The following is a 21,054-nucleotide window of genomic DNA, read 5'->3' as shown; positions in this document are numbered from 1 at the left end:
GGAGTCTGACAGGACGTGGTTAACTTCTCAGAGCTGCGATTTACCTGCAGCCACTGCAGAGCCCAGTGGAAAGGGCTGAGGGTGAGCCTGCCCAGTGCAGCCTGGCCGTGGGAGGGGAAGGCAGTGTAGTCCCAGCAGTGGGACTTTGGAAAGCTGGTCCTGCATGTTCTAAGTGTGAACACGGATGCTGGTGTCAAGAAGGTGTCTATGTATTTTATATGGGATTTTATTTCTAATAAATAACAGGATGTATTAAAAACAACTTCTTCACTTTTTAAAAATCTTTATTCCAGGGTCACAGACTAAGACAAAAGGTTACACAGTAAAATGTAGCTCAGGCTCTTGACATTCCTGTTGGATTTCTAGCCGCTAAATGAGTTTCTACTTCTCTATAAAATGTTTAACAGTTTGCCATTAAACAACAAAACCCAAACTACAAACAGACCATTTCAAAACCCTTCAGTTCTTCATGCTTTTAGTACCCACCGAAAGCAAAAACTTTATGTATCTGTGCTTGAATAAGGCTTCCCACATCAAAGTGTTACAGCCTGCAGGTACTGCACAAGGCACGAAGTTATTTGTTACCACCTTGTGGAGCCCTTAAAGAACAACCTTTTCTTACCCTTTCTTCCAGAACAGTACCATGGCAAATGGCATGATAAAACTTCTCCCCACACCAGAGTTAGTACTTTAAATAGTTATTCCTTTTAAAAGTGCTAAAACTACACAGGCTAAATTCTTGTTCAAATATTTAAAAGACAGTCTGATGGAAGACTCACTACACATACAGGAAATACTCTTGAGGTGTGCTTATGGTGGTCTCTCAACCTTAGGTTTCAGAAGACCAGCAGCTGGGAATCAGTAGTATATTTATTCATTACATCTAATTTCATTCCCAAATATCAATTTCTCAGCTAGATTTTTGAATGATTTTTTTTCCTTTGGATAATAAATCACTCCTCAAAAAAGCTGCCTTCAAAACTACTTTATACTATAATAACTCATAACTTAAAATCTTCATTACAAAGATGAGGTCATGCTGCATGAATTTTAAGGCACTTGTATTAAACCAAGTTAAAGTGCTTCATGTATCCAAGCTCACTGTACCTCAGCCTGAGCTGAGACCTGGTCTTTTCAATGTGCCTGCAGCAGTACAGTGGTCTGTCCTCTGGGGAACAAAGTAAGCAGACAAAACAAAGTGCAAAGAGCAGGCTTTCACAACAATGTCAGTCCCATAGAGAAAATATAGGTAAATTTCAATCCTATTACAAAACAGATGCAAGCTGCCTTGTGGATGTAAATAACCCTCCCTGTTGCAGAAGAACAATTCTCCTCATGAAAAGGTAATTTATCAACCACTGCTACCAGCTCTCAGTGACAGAGTATACATGTCAAAATCTGCAGAGGAGCAACTTTTGGCTTCTTGCCTAACAAACAGGATTAAAATTTGTCAGTGCCAAGACTGAAGTTATGATTTTCTACTGAACTATCCACAGGGCCCTGTGAATTTTAGTTGTGTTGCTTAGTAAGAGGAGAGTTGCTTGGGTAGAAGGGCACTGCATCATGCAGCAGGAATGTAATTTAGCTAATTTCAGCACCTAGATACATATGTGGGGGTCTTTTCAGAAAAATGAGATCAAGTATGTGAGAAGTGACTTCTTTCATTGTCTTCTAGTACTGCTTCTTGTCTGCAGGCTTGTAAGACACCAGGAGACCGAAGGAAGCATATCCAAATAACAGGGTCTGAACAAACCACTGAAACTGAACAGCCGGGTCGGTGATTCCTTTAGCTCTGTAACAAAAACACAAAATGTGTCACAAGACTCGGCTCCTGCAGGCTGTACTGCTACTTATAAAGTAAGGTAAGCTATCTCTAGCTTTCCTTGAGATTCAGACAGGATTAGAACATTTCAGTTCAGCACATTAGTTTCCATACTGAGACATTCCTTGTGCTAACTAAACATACCATTTCTTCTGGGTTTAGGATTTTGAGCTATTTATTGAAGAAAAGACATTCTATGAATAAAATTTCCTCAACAATATATAAATTGCAATCTCCATCTGTCCTATTTGAAATTACTTATCCCAGAAGTTTGTGTGCAAAGAAGCAAGAAACTGGAGTAGCTTAATACTTAATACACAAGTCTGAATATAACTTCTTGCTGTGTTAGTCAAGGAAGACTTTATGCTGGCAGGGCAGAGACCTGACAATGACTGTGTGATGGGGCATGGAGAAACACTGGTACCTGAGTTTGTGGCTAGACAAAGACAGGTAGTAGGGCTGAAGGCACTTCACTTAATTTATGAAGAAGAGACCTTCCTATGTTAGTTAGTTTCAATATAACATATATGACTTTTTCTGTATGTTACAGAAAATGTCATTTTCTCCTCCACTGTTCTTGAGAAGTACTCCTACTGAAAGGAACAAGTATAAACACAACAGCAAACCCAAGGGGTTTCACATTTCCTGTAAACAATTATATAGCTGTGGGTTTTTTTTGTTTATAATCCCAGCTGCAGTGTTTTCAAATTAGTGCAAAACCTGGAGAACAAGGGCTTAAGAAATTTACCTGTTGCTACAAGACAAGCTTAATGAACAGACCATGTGCAGCAATACAGGCCAAGAGCCAATGACAATACTACTGCTGATTAACAAATTTGTATCTGCATCCTCACAGTGTTCTTTGTGCCTCCTCTGCAATGTTGCCAAGTAGACATAACTTTTACATAAGTAAAAATAAATGGTGTTTGGTGCTCACAGAAGTACAGCTGTTAGGTAATCTAAGCAGCACTCCTGATGAGATGATCATGGGTAGGCCACCTCTGCCTTTTTTTTTTTTAGTGGGTTTTAACACTACTCTGTAAAACTTCATTAGTAAAATTAATTACAATATACTCATTTGGTATGCTTACTGGTAGTCAAGTTTCCTCATACTTGAAAGAATTGCCTTAGGCCCCGATACCCATTTATTTGCACACTCAGACTCAAAATGAGAGTCTGCTAAACACTAAATTTTTACTAACTCTCATTCTGAAGGCAGAAATTAATAATCCACATTCTACTATCTTTAAAAAAAAAACAAACCAACTTATGCAGCGTTCCATGAAACGAAATCCTGTTGTTTCCAAGAGCTGTTACCTGAGAAGCCTGGGACAGACAGCAGTGAAGACCCAAATGAAGTGGAAACCCATCATGGCAAACAGACTGGCCTGACTGTGGCCAGACTGGCCTGACTGCAGAGCATGAGAACCTAATGACAACCTAGAGAAGGATGATGTGTTTGGACAGCACTCCTTTCCAGGTACATTGATATCCTAACCTAGGACTTAGATGGCCTTGCTTGTATGACTACTTCAAGTATTTTATCCCAGGGACCTGCAGATGCAAGTAGATCTGCAAGAGTCCCCAGATGAAAGTGCCCAGTTGTGTTCCCACAATACAAGTGTGATTGTTTAAGCGTGTGATTAGCAGTATTGCAATCCTGATGAGGAAAGATCTGATAAAATTCTAACACCTGAAGTTATCAGACTATTTCTACACTGTCTGTTGCTCCCTCTGCCTCCTGAGCAGCAGTGGTACCCAGTGAGCAGGGAGTTCAGGGGCTGCCAGACAATCTCTGGCAAACCTTGCTGCTGCCACTTGTGCAAGTTGCCAGCCCTTGGTTTTGCTGCCCTGCACAACAGTAACCACTGGGAGAATTGCCAGAAACCAACAGCACACTACCACTGCAGCAAGAATTTCACCAGCATCCTCTGAATTCACTGCTGCTGAGAGCCACCACAATCAGTCTGTTGCTTATGTTACTTGAGTCAGAAATCCTTTGCAGAAAACCGATGTTGGAGTGAGAGGAGGAAACAACTTACTGGCATAACTTAATACCGTAGAGGGCTTCCACTATGTGAATCAACCAGGATACCCAGAACCTGGTGGAAAGAAAACATGGTTTATTTTGCTGAAAATTAGGGAGAAACTGTTGTATCCAAGATGCATTATGCAGAGAATACAAATCTGGAAGCATTGAAGTGACAACTGATTTTAACCTAGAAAGGAAGGGGTGTTTTTCATCTTGGAAAAACCCCACAAGTGTAACTTAAAAGTAACTGAAGGCCACTGAGAAAATCAGAGCAACTGTAACTTGTGCAATAAGCCTTGACCTGCTATTTGGAGCATCCACTAGGCTTCCAAAATTTTCAGCACTTAGATTAAGCCAAAAGCCAAATGCTTAGTGAAAGCAGTACAAGTTAATCTTAGTTAAGCATGCAAAATCTATCCTTTTACTTACACAAGTATTTTTAGTGGTCCTAAAGAGCTACTTAAGTTTTTACAGATTTAGTTCTATGAAAACAACTGTGTGTATACATTCAGAATATAAAATGTGTAGGCACGCTTGGCCTACACATTTTTATATTGAAGCTTTTGTAGGAAAAAAAAGACAGGATATTCAGTTAGAATCAATTCAATACCTTGCTAAAGCAGAAGATGCTCTAAGACAATATGAAGGTTCTGCATGATGGTAAAATAAACAAGAAAGCCCTACTGATTTCTGTCTTTACAGGAAGTCAGTGAGCTCAAGGAAATATTTTCGGCTCTTTTGGTAATTACAGTAGCAAAAACTAAATTTTGTAACCCGGCAAAACTTAGCACTATGCAGTTTGTTCAGCAGGTTATTTCTCATGTAGATCAGAAGTGAGTACCAGGGAAGAAAATGTTCTTGAATTCAAGCTGGATAAAAAAAGATTCTTAAAGAAAGAACTGGACTACTTGAGTAACAACTAGAGAAGAAAAACACTTGCAGTAGATGGTACAAGCATAACTTTGGACTAATAACTGTCATCAAAAGTAGTATCTTAACATTCTTCCCTTTCTTGTTAAACCATCAGTATGCCAAATTCAAAGTTGAATTTTTGAACTATCAAACTGGTCTTAGCCTGTCTAGTCCTCTACATACTTATTACCCCACACCCTTAATTGTAATGAGCTTGAAAGGAGAGCTCTTTAAATCTAATTAACAACTGGGTTACAGGAAAGCTTGTTAACACAGACTAAGAGTCAGAGAGAGGCAAAATAATTACACAGTCAAATATAACTTACCCGTAGCATACCCATTTGTGGTGGTGTTCCACCAAATAATTAAGGAAGGTACCAAATAATCCCAAGTAACTATAAGGTATAGTTGAAGGCCAAAGCGTTACCCACTGAAAAAAAAAAAAAACCAAAACAACAAAAAAACAAAGTTATCTTACTTCAAGGTAGAGGTACTATCAATTTAACCTTCAAAATAGCTTTATTTTTGAGTTAGCCCCCATGAGTTCAGAGCACATTTATTCATAGTACTTAAATTCTTTCATTCCATTAACCTTGTCCAAGGACCATATTCTTCCAGTAGCCTTTGAAAGATTCCAACTAGGAAATTTTTATTCCTTGACATACCAGATGCCAAGGGAATAAGTTTAAGGTTGCTGTCTGGGGACCAAGAGTGCATCTGCACGTTAAGTGGTATTTAAGTTGTAAGCTCATTACCTATTAGACATGGAAGCTGCAAAACCTACATTGTCTTTGTCCTGAAGAAATTAATCTGAGGCAAGTGACCTGAGGAGACCAAACAATGAATACAGTGTTTAGGAGGAATAGCTATCTAAAACTAGGGGATTAGTCTTTCTTCTTTCATCCCCTAAAAAAGGAAATGTCAGATTTTTGTTTATTTTTAACAGGGCGCAGAAGAAAACCGAGCACGAATCCCTAGACCAGAGATGCAGAATTTCTTTCCCGGTTTCCTTCCTGTCACAGAGCTGTCTGGAATGTTTAGCACTGTGCACCCTGATTTTCACAAACCGGAGAAGCAGGCAGTGAGCGATGAGCTGTGCACTTCAGAGGCCACTGGGGACCAAGGTGAGCGCTAGGCCAAAGTTCACCCTGCCTTATCTTGGTTCTGCTATCAACACTGCAGCTTCTCACTAGATGTAAATTTAGCTTTGCCAAAAATGCAAGGTGATGGGTTTAAACAGGGAATCTGCTTAAAGCTCGCTCTGTTTCTTGAAACAGCCCAAAAACTGTTTTGTGAGTGACTTGACGTGCCTCGACTGTCATTTTTACAGTGGTGATTCTTAAGTTCAGAAAAATCTGTGCAAACAGAAAGAAAATCACAACACGTGAAAGTCAAGAGACGACTTTCATAAACTGGTCAGATACATCAAAAAGCCATTAATATCTTGGCTCCAGTAATCGAACCTAACTTAGCTGAAGTCTGCTTTTAGAAATTAAGATAACGCGGTGACTGAACTCGTGTGTTTTCCAACGCCACCAGGTCGTACAGGCTGTGCTGATGCTCAGTGCCTCGACTCGCAGCGCTGGGATGCCGCGGCCCTCTCCCAGGGCACTGCCCCGCAAACCGCTCGGTGCCGTGCCCCGGGATGCTCCGACCGGGCCCGGGACGCTCCAGCGCCACGGCCTCGCTTCCCTTCCAGACCAGCTGGGTTCTCCCTCACTCCGGCCTTCCTGCAGGCTCCGTCCAGCCTCCTCCCTGCCTGGCCAAAGCAGCACCTCTAGTTTCCTTTTCCTCCCGTTTATTTCAGGGAGCGGCGTTTCCGCGGACACGGGGACGGTGCAGGGAACCTGTTCCACGCACCCCGCGCTTTCTGACCCATCTCCCTCCCTCCCCGCGCCGCTCCTTACGCCGAGGAGGATCATGCCGAAGATGATGGCGACCATCCAGATGAGCCGGGAGCGCTGGAAGTGGCAGCTGCCATCGCGGCCGCGCTCCGCCGCCGCCGCCATGCCGCCGTGCCGCGCAGTGAGCGGAGGCCGCGCCGCCGCCGCTAAGGCCGGGCTGAGGGGGGCGGGCCGGGGCGGGGCCCGGCGGGCGGCGGGGGCGGCGGAGCCCAGCCCCGGGAGGGCACTGCCCCCGGGCCGGGGCGGGGAGCGGCGCGGCACCGCCTGCCCGCCCGGGGCTGGAGGGAGCCCCGGTGTGACCGAGGGTCGCCTCCTGCACCGGGCCTCTGCAAGCCCAGGCTGGGAGTGGCCCAGGGCAGAGAGACCCGGGGTGCTGCTCCACACTGGCTGAACGTGAGGCAGCAGGGTGCCCGCTTGGCCGGGGAGGCCAATGCCATCCTGGCCTGGATCAGCAGCCGTGTGTTCAGCAGGACCAGGCAAGGGGTCATCCCCCTGTACTTGGCACCGGTGAGGCCACACCTCGAGTGTTGTGTCCAGTTCGGGGCCCCCCCAGTTTAGGAAGGATTTTGAGCTGCTGGAATGTGTCCAGAGAAGGGCAGCAAGGCTGGTGAGGGGTCTGGAACACAAGCACTGTGAGGAGCAGCTGAGGGAGCTGGGGTTGTTTAGCCTGGGGAAAAGGGTCCTCAGTGACCTTGTCACTCTGTACAACTGCCCGAAAGGAGGGGGTAGGGGATGGGAATTGGTCCCTTGTCCCAGGCAGCCAGTGGCAGGACAAGAGGACATAGTCCAGAACTACACTAGGGGCAGTTTGGGGTGACTAGACGCCGAAACGGGCTGCCCAGGGAGGTGGTGGTGTCACCGTCCCTGGAGGTGTTTAAGAAAAGACTGAACGTGTCACTCAGTGCCACCGTCTGGTGTTCGGTCACAGGTTGCTTTTCCAGCCTAATGGATTCTGCGTTTCTGTACCGAGCGTAGCGTGGAGCAGCACAGAAGCTGGAGTGAGCTTTTCAACTGGACTCCTTGCTGCTTGACTGCAGCGTTTGCTCGGGGGTGAGGACATGCAGGACGCGGGACAGCCGCGGCCCGCGATCCGCCCCCGGGCAGCCCCGGCCCGGCCCCGGCCCCGGCCCGCGCCGCGAGCAGCGAGCGCCCTCTCGCGGCACGGCGCGGGGCCGCGGGCGGAGGCGGCTGAGGGCTGTGCTGTGCCCGGGCCCCCGCAGGGCCTGGGGCCGCCCCGGGGACACGGGTGTCCCTGCCGCAGCACGGCCCGGCTCGCAGCCTGCACTGGCGCTCGCTCCTGGGGTAAAATAAACAGCTATTGACCTTCCTGCCGCTGAGCAGTCGTTACCTAGAACAATACAGAGTACCTTCCCTTTTCAAAAGTGGCCATTCAAAGCGTATTAAGTCCAGCGTTTTCTATTCTGTGCCCTTTTGGGAATGTGGTCTCGGTGATGAGTCACCGCGGCCTTGGGAAAGGTGCTCAGGGCTAGAAATGTTGGGTGGGTTGGGCAGGTTTATGCTTTCCTTTGAGCTTTGCGACCTGTTTGCTCGGCATGACTGAGAGTGCATACACACTGTGAAATGTTGGCTGTGCTCTTGTTTCTCCTTGCAGGAAGGCTAAATAGGCTGCTCTGATAATTATCTGTTAATGACATGCCTATGCTTTCCCCCGCCCTTTTCTTTTTTTCCTCCTTTTTCTGGGGTGTTCTTTGGAGATTACCAGAGAGTTTGGTAAAAAATCCTGCTGTGGTAAAACTGCTGGGAATCCCATCTACAAAACCCACTGAGGTTGTGGACTTACGCCTGATTAATAAATGTCACTGTGTTGCTTTGCTGATGCAGGAGAGAAGATTGTGTGGCCCCCACTTACGTCTTGGTATCTGGAAGAAATTTCTGAAATTAAATTTATTGTGTTTTTTTCTCCCGCGTTTGTTTGGTTTGCTTTGCTTTGGTTTGTTTTTTAGTAGCCCATTTGTTAATTTCTTCCTCCTTGGAACATTGTACACAATTGCTTCTGCCATGTACACATAATGCCGTGCCCAGAGGTGGAGCTGAGATCCTGATCCGGGCCGAGCTTTATGGTAGGAGAGCCCGGGACTGGCCCGCACAAGGAGAGCCCACCTCGTCCCACACCAGGGCCATCCCCGCGGTCACAGCAAGGCCGTGCTCGGGAACGCAGTCAAAAAGCGGCTCAGGCTGCGGGGCCGCACTGCGGGGCCGCACTGCAGGGCTGCACTGCACGGCTGCACTGCACGGCTGCAGTGCACGGCTGCTGCGCTGCGGTGACTGCAGAGGGCGGTGCATGCACAGCAGAGGCACGGGCTGCCTCTTTAGACTGGCCTTGGTGATGGTCAGACCGTGTCGTGTCACCCGTACTGTGAGGACTGCCCGCCCCGTGGGCAGAGGACAGGGAGCTGCCTTACTTTTGTTTCTCTGTTGCAAAAAATAATTGATATATATATTTTATTAGGTGACACTCTTCCCATGGGGCAGCAGCCCCACTCGCTGCCGGCCCTGTTGTCTGTCATGGGCAGCTCTACCAGCCCTGGCATCTCAGCAGCCTTGGACCTGAATGTGAAATAGTTCATGGAGCCAACTCCGCGCTCAGGCCTTTCTTGGGGACATTCAGAGATTCCATTTCTGATATGGGACAGTGTCTTTGGCCTGACTTGTTAAAACAGACTATTTCTCTTGACAAAGAGAGGAGTCTTTAGAGTATTTAAGAAGCTGAATAGAATTCCAGTTTTAATAATTTAAAGCCAGAAGACCTGTAGCATCATCTAGTCTGGCCAGCACACGCCAATAAATATTACCTTGTTTCTCTGAATAGAGGTCAGTGACTTACAGGATAAGTTTCAAGGGGCATTTTGTCTTACCTTGAAGGTGTCATAAAACAGAAAGTCCACAGCTTCCAGTGATTAATCTTTCTTGTGTTTCTTAGGTGTTAGATATATCTGATGGCTAATTTTGAGGGAGTAATTCCCCAGAGTAGCTGAAAAGCTTGCTCTATCATATTTTGTGAAGTTTTGCAATTGTGCCCTCATATTTTTTGACAGATTAGTTATCTTTGCGGCTTCAGCATTGGAAAAGTTATTTGTCAATGAATTGCATTTATTGACAGCTATAATCTAAACTGGAAACAACAAATCCCAAACACTGTTATGTGAATTATTGAAAAAATGCAGAACAAATTCACTTTGCTGAGTTTACAGAAAATAAAGCTATTTTACCATAACTTCTAAGATTTCAACTTTGAAAACTGTTGCCTTTTCAGTTTAGAAACATTTGCTATCTCTAACTTAGAGATATTGGCTATCTCACTTCCATCGGGAAGTACAAAGGGTATTTGCCAGGTAGTCGGCCTCTTTTGTTTGGTGTTCTTGGTGGATGCCAGAGAATAGATAGAGACACGTTAGCTCTTCTCTGTCTTTTAAAATTCCTTTAAAAAAGAGGGGGAGGAGGGAGGATTAGTCAAATTCAGAACGAATTTTGTGGCATGAGTCATCATGCTAGAGTCAGTGAGGTGACTTCTTTAAACAGCAACTTTCTTTATAAATCAGGATTTAGGGATTGGGCTTTTCTTAGGAAGTTACTTGGAAATAAACTGGAGCCTATTTTAAACTGCATTTGAAGCTGGTATAAAAAGAGATGGGATGCATTCAGGGAAAGTCACCTAAGGAAATAGAATTATCAACAGGACTTATTTTTTAAATCAGAGCTAAATGGCACAGTGCTACAGTGAAACCACTACAAGCAATGTCTGGTTCCTAATGTAACTAATTAACCTGGCATTTTAAATTTTTAGTGGGGACTCAGAACAGTATCACCTTAGTCGTTTAGTTCTAAGACTAGAGAAGCTAAGGAAAAGTATGGTCTTTTAAAATATTTTGTGTTGCAGTTTGACAAGTATTAAATTCTTGAGGTTAATGGACAAGATTTTCAACAGAGTCCAATACTTACAGGAAATGTTGAGTGTAATGAGATGTGCATAATAGGAAACAATGTGCTATAGCAATTCTGTTTGATACTGTGGTGAATAGCCTTTGCAGCTTGGAGTGAGTTAACCTTTGCATATGTCTGCTGCATCCTTCTCATTTCTCATTGGATTCATTGGATGTTTGATAAAACTACTTCTCTTCTGTCACATTTTAAACACAATTATGAACATAATTCAAGTCTTGGAGATTGTGAGCTACAAAGGTTCCAGCTAAATACATTATTCTTTGCAAATATTAATAACTAGGTTACAGCTGTAAGTTATAAACATATGAAATTCTCGTTGATTTTACTACAAATTCAGTTTGTTCATTTAGAGGTGAATTTATGTCAGAGTTCCATATGTTCATCCTAACAATATCACTGTGGAGTTTTTTTCTCTTATTAAAGAGGAAGAGGAAGGTGAAACAGCCACCTTTATCATGATGTGTTTCAACCAACATTACCTTAATAAGCCTTTGTAGAGACAGCCAAAACTCACCAGTTTGAAGTCCAGGTTGCACAGAGAGCTTCATTTTTTACCACAGCTCTGCAGTTTACAGTTCTCTACTTGTTTTTACCCAAATCTGCTGGAAGTCAGTAACTTGAGTCAAACTAAAAATATTTTGTGGACATCTCTGATGTCTTTTTTGATTATGTGAGGTAGCTTTAAAAATGAAATATTAACAAGTAACATCCATTTGAATTCTCAGTTTATAAATGTTGGATTTATGCTACATGGATCGGGTGGAATTGTAAAAATTGGATATGAACTGTAAGCATTTTACAAGATCTTTTTGAAGGTATGGGAGCAAAGAAAGATTTTATGTCATTTGGGGAGGGTATTTAATAAAATTGAATGTAATTTGCAAGGATAGATTGTGACAGACAGCCTTATTCATATTGGTCATGTTGGAAAACCCTGAGCAGCTCAGACTATTCAAAACCATATTTCAAACAGGTCCAGTGCCCTGACTCTGCACACCAGCGTCCTACAGCACATACACTGGTCATAACAGGAGGAAGGAGTCCATCTCCAGCAAACCCTCAGCATTTTGATGTCTTGTTGTGGCCTTGAACCACTTCATGACAGTGTTTGGAATCTGACACTATTTCTTCCTTCTCTCTGAAGGAATTCCTAACTCTTTATTACTGCTTCCTACTGGGAAAGACACTGCCTCATGTTGCCAAGTGGTGTGGCAGTAAACAGAGTGCAGTGTTGAGAAAAGGAAAGGCTTCCATTTAGTTTACTGTTCTTGAGGGTCCACTGGGACCAACTAATGGATCTTTTCTGTGCTTCTCAGTTAATGAACAAGTCATATCAATTGACACAGTTTTATAGTCCTGAATATTGTTTCCTATGTGTCTGAAATAGGAATATTGTGATGGAAAAATCAAATGCAGTAGAAAAAAGCCAGCACAGATCTAGCAAAGAAATGGGGTCACTCACTAGCAGATGGGTGAGATAGGTGGGAAGCATGTTTTACTACAGCCACATGGGTGGGGATGTTATTTGGGAGATGAGGAGGAATAGGATTGACAAGGAAGGTTAGAGCAATAGTTCTTTAAACAGGGAGGAGAAGACTCCAGACAACTTGTCTCCAGTCCCAGCAGACTAGCCTTAAGGCCAAATTCACTCGTCTTTAGGTGACTAGTTATCATAATCAAGTTTGGCAGACTACCATGTTGAGGTCTGTTGTATTTCTGTGGTATCGTGATAGCCCGTGGGCTGTCCTTATATTCTGTCAGCACAAGAAAAAGATAGTCATTTTCCTAAAACATCTGCAGTTCAGAGGTCTGATCCTCTCAGGTCTAAGAGTCCAGTAATGCTTCTGGAGCTGATCAGTCACAGGATATATCTGCAGTTACATGAACAGCATGGATGAGGATGATGACAGATGCTTTCCCAGAAAGGAAAGGAGACAGGGAAGGAGATGGCACAGAGTACAGAGAAAAGGATTACCATAAAATAAGGTAGCCTGTGAGCCTGACTGTACTGGGCATGAAATACCATGACATTTAAAGGAAATCTTATTTACCTCAGTGTTGCTGCAGCAAGCGAGGGCTGGCCAGACTGAATTGTGCTCAGTAACCCTCTGGAGGCCCAGGCTGGATTTCTGGAGGATATTTCATCCACAATTTTTTAATGTTTCCTGAGGCAGGGTTTTACTGACCACAGGTTTCCTACTGCATGGCTGTGTGGCTTTTCTGCTGTGTGTTCAACGGGGTCAAGAACAATGATAATCTATTCTTTAGGCTGATTGAACAGGGAAATCCTACTCCAGCCCATTCCTGCACTGGTGCGGATTCTGTTCTGCAGATTTGTCCTTCCCTGTGGTCATCCTAACCCTTTACAGACTCAGGCTCAGCCTGTCCAAATTGCAGATCAGTGTTCTGTGTGGCTGTGGGAGGCAGGTCTGTCCCACAGAACACAGATTTTTCCTCCACCAGAGCAGGAGACATTGTATTGCATGAGGCTGGGGGCAGTGATCACCACTTTCCTAGCTATCCTATATCCATCTTCCAAGACTTTTTTCCACTGCCCAGAAAAAAATGAACAGTGTTGGGCGCTGCTGGGCTACCACTTAATAAAATACACAATTTTTACAAATACTTCAGCTTTGGTATGATCTAGGGTCTTACTTCCTATAAAATTTAAGGCAGCCTTCTCTTTGACAGGGATGACAATTTCTTTCAAGACTGCCACAGGACTCAAAAATTCACCAGTAGGCAGCATAGTGACAGTACAAGTAAGGAACTGTTTTCAGGTCTCACAGCAGATTACCATTACAACACAGAAATGAGATTTTGGAGTTTGATAGATAATTCTATGAGAATGCAAGTTCAGTGAGGGTCAAAGAGACAACAGAAATGTTAGCTGTTAGGAAAGCACTGGAAAAAAACCTGCACGTTACCTTCATAATAGTTAAAACATCATTATTCCTCTACATCTTAAATTCTGCGAGTCACTCTATCTTCTTTTTTCATGAAGGACGCAGCATAACCAGAAAAAGCTCTGGAAAAGACAATGTGAATGACAAAGGCATGGAGCAGCTAGCATGAATAAGATGGGATTCTTCGGACTGGAAAGGGAGGTGGTTGAAGGTAGAGAGTGAAGGGGTCTTATGAAAAAATTACTCCAGCAGTGTGAACTGCTGAAACCAGGTGAAAGTCACTACACGTTCTTGGGTGGGCAGCAGCAAGCACCAAATGATTTTAGCAAGTTACATGTTCAGTACACAGAAAACTAAGTGTTTCATGTGGCATGTCCTAGTGAGAGGATGCTCTAGAAGCTAAAAATTTACATACATTCAGAGAAAGACTGAATAAATTCACAAAATAGAAACTCTGGGCTGAAAATGACCGAGTTTTCATCATAATTTCTAAGTAAAAGTACCAGTATGTCATTTACTGAGCTGGTTATAGACTCCTACCCTCCTGTGGCAGGTATCTAATTTTTGTCACTGGTGAAGAGTTAAATATCAGGTGAAACAGACATTCAGTCTTGTAGGTAGGAGCTTTTTTTATCACCACCCTGGATTTCAGAGCATTACAATCAGTGACAAAAACTATTTAAATTATTTCTTATATTTATTTAAATATAAGAAATACTGAAATGTAATATTATTCCAAGTTATCTGAAATGGGCCTAATGCAGTTTTCATCTTGAAATCTGTAGATTTTAGTGTGAACTAGAGCAAGACTGGTATGTCCCAAAAGTACACGGTGTTCTCAGCGATATTTTTTCCCCCACCTTCCAGCATTAGAAGCAACATTTATTTTTGGTAGGAGAAAAGTCTAGAGCAATGCTTTGGCATAAAAAAGGTGTTTACTGTTAGGAAAAGCTCAGTGTAGGTGACAGCTCTCTCAAGAGCCGGTTCTGGACTGAGGAATGAATACTCTTGAAAAGCAAGGATTGTCATAAATTTTGCCTTCTTTTTGCTCACGGTGCAAAATGTGCCTCCATGCTGCTCATCCTGCTGGCACCCCAGGCAATTGGACATGTCCGGACACTGAGCTACTTTTCAAAGCAAGTGGGGCTGCTGGGAGTGCTCCTTTCCCTGAGGAACAGAGGACAGCACAGCCATCACTTGTCTGCTCATGTTCTTTGGAGGGTTCCTGGGTGCCCCTGGCCATGAGAGTACTGCTCATGCTACGAAGTCTTTGTGAATGAGAATCCATGTCCCTTTGCTGAATTCCACCGTTTTCCATTTGAACATGAAATCTCTTTGCAGTTCTCCTGAGTTGCTTTCTGGCATTTTTATTTCAACGATGTAAGAGCTGCCTGTTACTGCCAAGCCCATAATTAAAGCAGTGTTGACTGGTAAGTAATGGGCTGCAAAAGGCGTACCAAAAGATAATTAAAGACACATTCCAGATAAGCAGGGCATGAGCATCCTTTTTATGAGGTGTTAATGTCTGAAGACCAACTAGTGAAATTGAGCTTGCCTCCTTCGAGCTGAAAGTTCTGCTCAAACATCAATAGCTTTGTACTGCCCTAGAAAATGTTTGATGTAGGGATTTCTGAAGGGCGCTTTTCCTAAGACTCCCCAGGCAGGCGCCTGGTGACAGAGCCCTGCTGCCCTGGGTGATTCAGCATACCGTTCGTGCTACCATGACTTTGGGGCCACCAAAGCTCCCGACATGAGGGCTGCTCTGGAGGGAGAGAACAGAGCTGCTTCCAGCGCCCTGTATAGGATTGGTGCAAACCCTTTTTCAAGAGCCATTTTAAAGAGTGCCGAGGCTAGTCCGTATCTAATAATTACGTTGTTGCTCCTAAATACACTTCACTTACGTATCCTTCATTTCTGTTCTCTTCTCAGCATATCCCACCTGTGATTTGGATTCCTCTATAGCTGCACTTGTATCACAAAGGGCATAAAGGAACCCCGACAGAATGGGTTTTCACATTTGGACTCTACCTAAATTTGTAGCAAAATTCCGTGGAACTTTGTGGAAGTCTGAAGACAATCTATGAACCAAATATATGCTGGTTTTGTTAAGCATGCTGCTTTGGGTATTCCTGCTTCTTTTCCCATGCTTCTCCCATTTCTCTATTTGTGTAATGAATCAAAAGTAGGGGTCAGAATACGATTTTCCTGATGGAATTCAGAGAGGAGATGCTGGAGCTGACAAACAGTTCTTTTGATTATTACTGGCATGCAACAGCATGAGGATGCCAAGGGAACATGGGCAGCAAGGGCTGGTCACTGTTCTTGATTAGTGTATGGTCAAACTGCAGCTGTGGCAGAAATTAACTCTTATGTCAGGCCAAGTCCATATGCTCAGCAGAAAAGGAGGAAAAGGAGGGGGAGGCAACGATTGTCATCTTCTTTCCTGGAATCTGACTTAAAAACAAAACTCGCAATCTCTATCGATTAGCATTGCAAAGAAAATCTCTGAAAATGAAGGGTGTAAAGGGGCTGCCTGGCAGAGCTCCTCAAACAATAACTCCGGGAAGTGTGAACTGCTCTCTCTATGCTAGGGGATGTTAACAAAAGCTGTTCTATTTGAGCCGAGCTAGTAGTGATGGACGTCACTGTTAGCAAGCAGTGCAAGTCTGTGCAAGCCTCTGCTGGCTCCTTCTTATCTCTTCTGCACTGGCTGTGTCTATAAGGTGTGTATGTGTGTGTTGGAAGAGGTGGTTTCCCTCTTCCTTTGAGCTCAATATTGCAGGATGCCTACGGGGCAGCTTTGTGCTATAGTCAGTCCCATGAGATGATCTTTTCTGCCATGAAAACTGGAAATCCAGAAAGAAAATTTTGAGCATTTGTTTCAGCATTCCCTCTGTCCAGACTGAATAAGTAATCTCTCTTTGTACCCTTGCAAGCATCCTCGGTATCCTTGATCCAGTGTAGCATGCACCCCATGGACAATTGTATTGGAATTGCAGAGAGATGGAAAGGTCACATGCAATTCCATACTTTATTGTGCTAGTTCAAATTGAGACTTCCTGATTCTCTCTTACCCTTTGCTCCTGTGTATCCCTGTCCCATGCTGATGCTTGTATTAAGTTCACCAAAAACTGAACTGGCCAAAAAAAAAGGTAATCAGCTTTTTTTGAAGGAGCAGCTGCACAAACTTTGCTGGCTCAGAGTGCACTGGACATGGCTTGTGCACGACTGGGTGCAAAGCCCCATGAGGACTTCATGGCAGCTAGAGGTGAAGCCTGCATGTTTAAAACAAGAATTAAATAGCTGAAACTGAATTTGCTGTCGTGAACACTGTCAATAAAACTATGCCCAAGCTTTATAAGTCTGCTTATTGTATCTGAGCACTCAGATACATATGTACTTCTGCTTGAATATATTATTTAGGCTTAGTGAGGGCATGTACCTTGTCTTATGGACTGAGCTGCTGAAGCAATCCAGTCTCCGGAGTACCAGACTCACAGGAGTCATCCCTGACTGTCATCTCTGTGTGGAAGGACATTAATTTTTTGTTGTGAAGCACTGTGGTGGTGTGTGTAATGTTAAAACCCTTGTGCAGCTCAACCCAGAAGTGGCAGCATGGATGATGGGTGCACTGGTCCCTGCAGAATGCAAACAGTGTGTACCAGCTCACACACACTTTGTCCCTGTACCCTTCAGATTCACAGCAAGCTGGAGTAGGTCCCAAATCTGAAAAATGAACGGGGACAAGTTGAGATGAAAAACAAATGATGTAATGATGCTGCTGTTCTTGAACACCTTCAGTGACAGCGATTAGTGGCCTCATTTGACAAATTATTACACTGACTAATTGATTTGCTTCTCTTCTAACATCTAATCCTTTTCAGTGTTGCAACTGTTGCTCCCTGTAAGTCCCTTATGTCACTCTTGGCTCTCTTAAATGATATTTCTGGCCACTCTTTTGAATTAATATGCTGTTCATGATTTCACCTTGGGCTGATAGCACAGACCTTGCTTGTTCTGTACCTGACTTGGATGAGCAGAGCTGTCTGGAGGGAAAGAAAGCTGCCCCAGGAAAGGGAAACCTTTGCTGAGCTCTTCAGCATGCACTCCGGAGGGAGACTGCTCCGCCTGACCTGGGTGACCTGAGTGTGCTGAGGGAAGCTTTGTCCTTTGCTGTGAATATGGGGTGTTGATGCAACGTCTAGTAAAGCCACCAGCAGTTTATTAACTGCAGTAAAGCTGATGCAAAATGTCCCGTGGATGGGAATAGGAGCAGGGTAACCAAATGGGGACTACAAGGACTTGTCACTTGGGTGCAGTAAGCTCTAGAATGGCTTGCCTTTAGGAGAAGGGTTACCACCCTTACGGAGGCCTCCTTGCATTGGGGGAGCACCGGGTTTCCAGCAGAGCTCCAGGCCTGCGGTGCAGAGAGAAGGGGAGCTCTCTCGGAGGGATTTCTTCATTAAATTATTTGCTCCCCATTTGAATTAAAGAACGGTGGATGGGTTGGTGGCAGCAGCGGGGACTTCTCTGGGAGACACTTTGGCTCCTTAGATGGGGCGAGCCCTCATTATGTGTATTTTGGTGATGGGATGACAATGGAGGTGTGGGAGACGGCTCTGAGTCACCCTCGGAGCCGCTGAGGGGCCGGGCCGGGTGGGTGGGGGTCGCTAAAGGCCGGGTGGAGGCTTTTAAGGCACGGAACTGCCCGTGCCGTTACACCGCCCGCAGACCTCGGCCCGCATGGAGCTCGCCAGCCTCCCCTCGGCCAGCCTGGCCCCCAGCCCCGGACCCGCCGGTGAGCCGCGCCGGGCGGGCAGGCGCCGGGGGTCTTGGTGGCCGTGGTGGTGGCGGTGTTGGTGGCGGCGGTGTTGGTGGCGGCCTTGGGGCAGGAGCACGCTGCCGGGCCCCGCTGACCGCCGCTGCCCGTTCTCTCTCCGCAGGCGAGCCCCGGGCGCGCCCCGCCGGCCCCAGCTCGGGGCGGGAGGGCGGCCGGCGCAAGAGAACCACCTTCAGCAAGGGGCAGCTGGAGCTGCTGGTCCGCGCCTTCGAGAAGGAGCCGTACCCCGGCATCGCCCTGCGGGAGCAGCTCTCCAGCCTCACCAACATCCCCGAGTCCCGCATCCAGGTGAGAGGGGCGGTCCGGGCGGGGAGGACGGGCGGGTGGCCGAGCGGCTTCCCCGGCGGCTCGGGTGCTCAGTCTCTGCCGGTCCCGCAGGTGTGGTTCCAGAACCGGAGAGCCCGGCAGCTAAACCACAAGAAGTGCGAGGCCGCCGCCTACGCCAGGCCGAGCAAGCCGAAGCCGCCCCGGTGCGCTGGCCAGGAGCTCCCCCGGGCGCAGCAGGGCCCGGGGACAGAGCGGAGCCTCCTCTGCCCGCAGCCCGGCCTGCCCGGAGGGAGCCAGAGCTTCGGTGGTCAGCCGCCGTTCTACTCGGGGCAGCTGTACTCAAGGCTCGACATGCATTTCAGGAGCTTGGATAACACTTTTGGAGCGCTGGGTCAGGGCCCAGCTGACTTCGGTTTGGACTGTTCGGGAAGAGGCCTCCCACCAGGTGCGGGAAGCGTGGGGAGTGCCCCTCCCTTCTCGCTCCCTGTGCAGCAGGCACAGGAGTATCCGCACCTGAAGAAATCCTTCCCTGAAGGCTGCTACTCAGATGCAGATGTTTTCCAGCCTTGTACAGATCACCAGTACCCAGCGGCTAAGGAGAACACGTACAGGAAGCCTGTGTTAAACTACTGCAGTGCTAACCAGGGCCTGGGTGTTGAGAACTGTTTGTATGCCAAGTCAAGCACTTCTCCCTTTGGGAAGGGCTCCACTTTTAGTTTTGATGGGGGGGAACCTAAGCCTGAGCCCGAGCAGATGAGGCACAGTTCACCTCTGCTTGCAGCTAGTAATGGCAGTCCTCCTTTGGTACTTCCAAAGCATGAAGGGGGGTATCAAAGTGCACTTGCCACTCCAGCCCCATTGTATGAGCAGCAGCTGCTGGAGTCAGTAAATGACTATGACTCTCACTGGCTGGGCATGAGAAATGAAATTTTGGGAATAGGGTTAGATTTGCTGTTTGAGAATGAGCAAAATGTGGAGCAAGGTCAGACAAAAAGTTACCTTTCTGCTTTTGGTGGCCAGAATTCAGTCTGTCATTTGGGTCAGACATGAAACTGGCAGTGGGTCCACTTGCCTGGTGGAAAATGAATGTGATTTTTTTTTTTCTCAGTTGCCAGTGTTGTCTGAAGTGGCTAGAGGTTTTGCAGGTCTAGGTGCAGAGTGCTTGCTCTGAGTTTCGTGCCCTGTATGGAAGGGAACCAAAGATAAGCCATGTTAGGAAGGGCTACCTGCTGCATCTGAGCTGCCTCCCCAGCCCAAGCCACCCTGCACCAGCCCCTTGCAGCATTCCTGCATGGTTGTGGGCAGCCTAACATTAACCTGTGTGCATCGGCTGATCTTCACAAGTGTGCCAGCACTGGAGAGTGCTGTGTGTTCAGACTGTGCTGGGTTAATTCTGCCAGGAGCCCTAGCACTAGGGTGGTGTTTTTGTGGCATTACTCTACTGAGTTTTGTTTCTATTCCGGTCTTTATTCACTTATTTTAACTTAAGGAATCCTAGATGACAGACTTATTTATAGCTTTTAGTTGAGCAAGCATTAACACAAGAGGGGTACAAGCATGGGGAAAGCAGCCTTGGTGGTGGCAGGGGACATCTCACTGGGTGTGTTTGCATTTTAGGTATGTTCCTCATAAAGAACACTAATGGTCTTTTCCTGGGTACTTAATATATAGTGTTTTCATTTAAAAATGACCACAGTCTTTTAAAAGGCAATATTTTTGTGATTTTATTTTGTGTAATTTGTTTGCAAATTGTCTTTTTTTTTTTTTTTTAAATTGTGATTGTCTAGTTGCCAAATTAAGGTTTTTTACCTTCATGGAGTTGTGAAACTGCACTCAGAGGAGAGAGGAATGTGTTTCATCTTTGCATTTGCACATGGAGCCTATTTTTAGAATTCTCTAGATCCATGGTTATCCAGAAAACCACAGTAATCATGGAAAGGTTCTTCATGTGTACCTCTGGAGAACTGCCATGGATGTGTGTTAAAGCAGTATTAGGCCTAGGGTGCTGAAAACTCTACATGCAGATCTATTTTTGTGTTTTAAATGTGGCTCTGGAATAATTTTAAAGTATGCTCTAGATTGTAATAATTTGCTATTAACTCAATTATTTTGTTTCTAGAACAAGAGAAACAATGAAAATAAAACTCAATCACAGACCATTATGTTATTAATAAAATTGATATCCCTGAACAAAATGTCTATGGAAGTGTGTACACAAGAAATCCAGAAAATTTGTCCTGATTTTTGTCAGTAATTTATATCTGTGGTTGTAACTTTTCTGCCTTAACCCAAAGGATTGGAACAAGCTCATGTACTACAGAAGAGCTGTATGGCTTCAGACAATAGCTGCAAGGCACTTTGAACACAAGTTGTATTTGAGAATGAAGGACAAAGACTGTATTTATGAT

The 21,054-nt window shown here is 45.3% G+C and overlaps 2 protein-coding genes and 1 long non-coding RNA gene across 3 annotated transcripts; 2 read left to right on the top strand and 1 right to left on the bottom strand.

Moving 5' to 3' along the window:
* Positions 1-263: 263 nt before the first annotated feature.
* On the bottom strand, positions 264-7,638 carry TMEM254 (transmembrane protein 254). Its single transcript, XM_064430314.1, has 4 exons — positions 6,674-7,638; positions 5,093-5,196; positions 3,865-3,924; positions 264-1,792 (listed from the first exon to the last, which is right to left on the bottom strand). Exons 1-4 carry the CDS (start codon positions 7,451-7,453, stop codon positions 1,672-1,674), a joined length of 1,065 nt encoding a protein of 354 aa, XP_064286384.1. The 5' UTR covers positions 7,454-7,638; the 3' UTR covers positions 264-1,671.
* LOC135306420 (uncharacterized) lies at positions 6,923-8,593 on the top strand. Its single transcript, XR_010367226.1, has 2 exons — positions 6,923-7,177; positions 7,599-8,593. It is a non-coding gene; the product is annotated as an uncharacterized LOC135306420 (long non-coding RNA).
* Positions 8,594-13,704: 5,111 nt separating this feature from the next.
* Positions 13,705-20,138, top strand: LOC135305596 (SKI family transcriptional corepressor 1-like). The gene is made up of 3 exons (XM_064429333.1): positions 13,705-13,750; positions 18,144-18,667; positions 18,758-20,138. Exons 1-3 carry the CDS (start codon positions 13,705-13,707, stop codon positions 19,694-19,696), a joined length of 1,509 nt encoding a protein of 502 aa, XP_064285403.1. The 3' UTR covers positions 19,697-20,138.
* Positions 20,139-21,054: the final 916 nt, after the last annotated feature.

The sequence above is a fragment of the Passer domesticus genome, chromosome 8, assembly GCF_036417665.1.
Source record: "Passer domesticus isolate bPasDom1 chromosome 8, bPasDom1.hap1, whole genome shotgun sequence".
Taxonomy (NCBI): Eukaryota; Metazoa; Chordata; class Aves; order Passeriformes; family Passeridae; genus Passer; species Passer domesticus.
The sequence above is the reverse complement of the archived record's forward strand: the minus strand, read 5'-3'. Positions and strand labels throughout refer to the sequence as shown.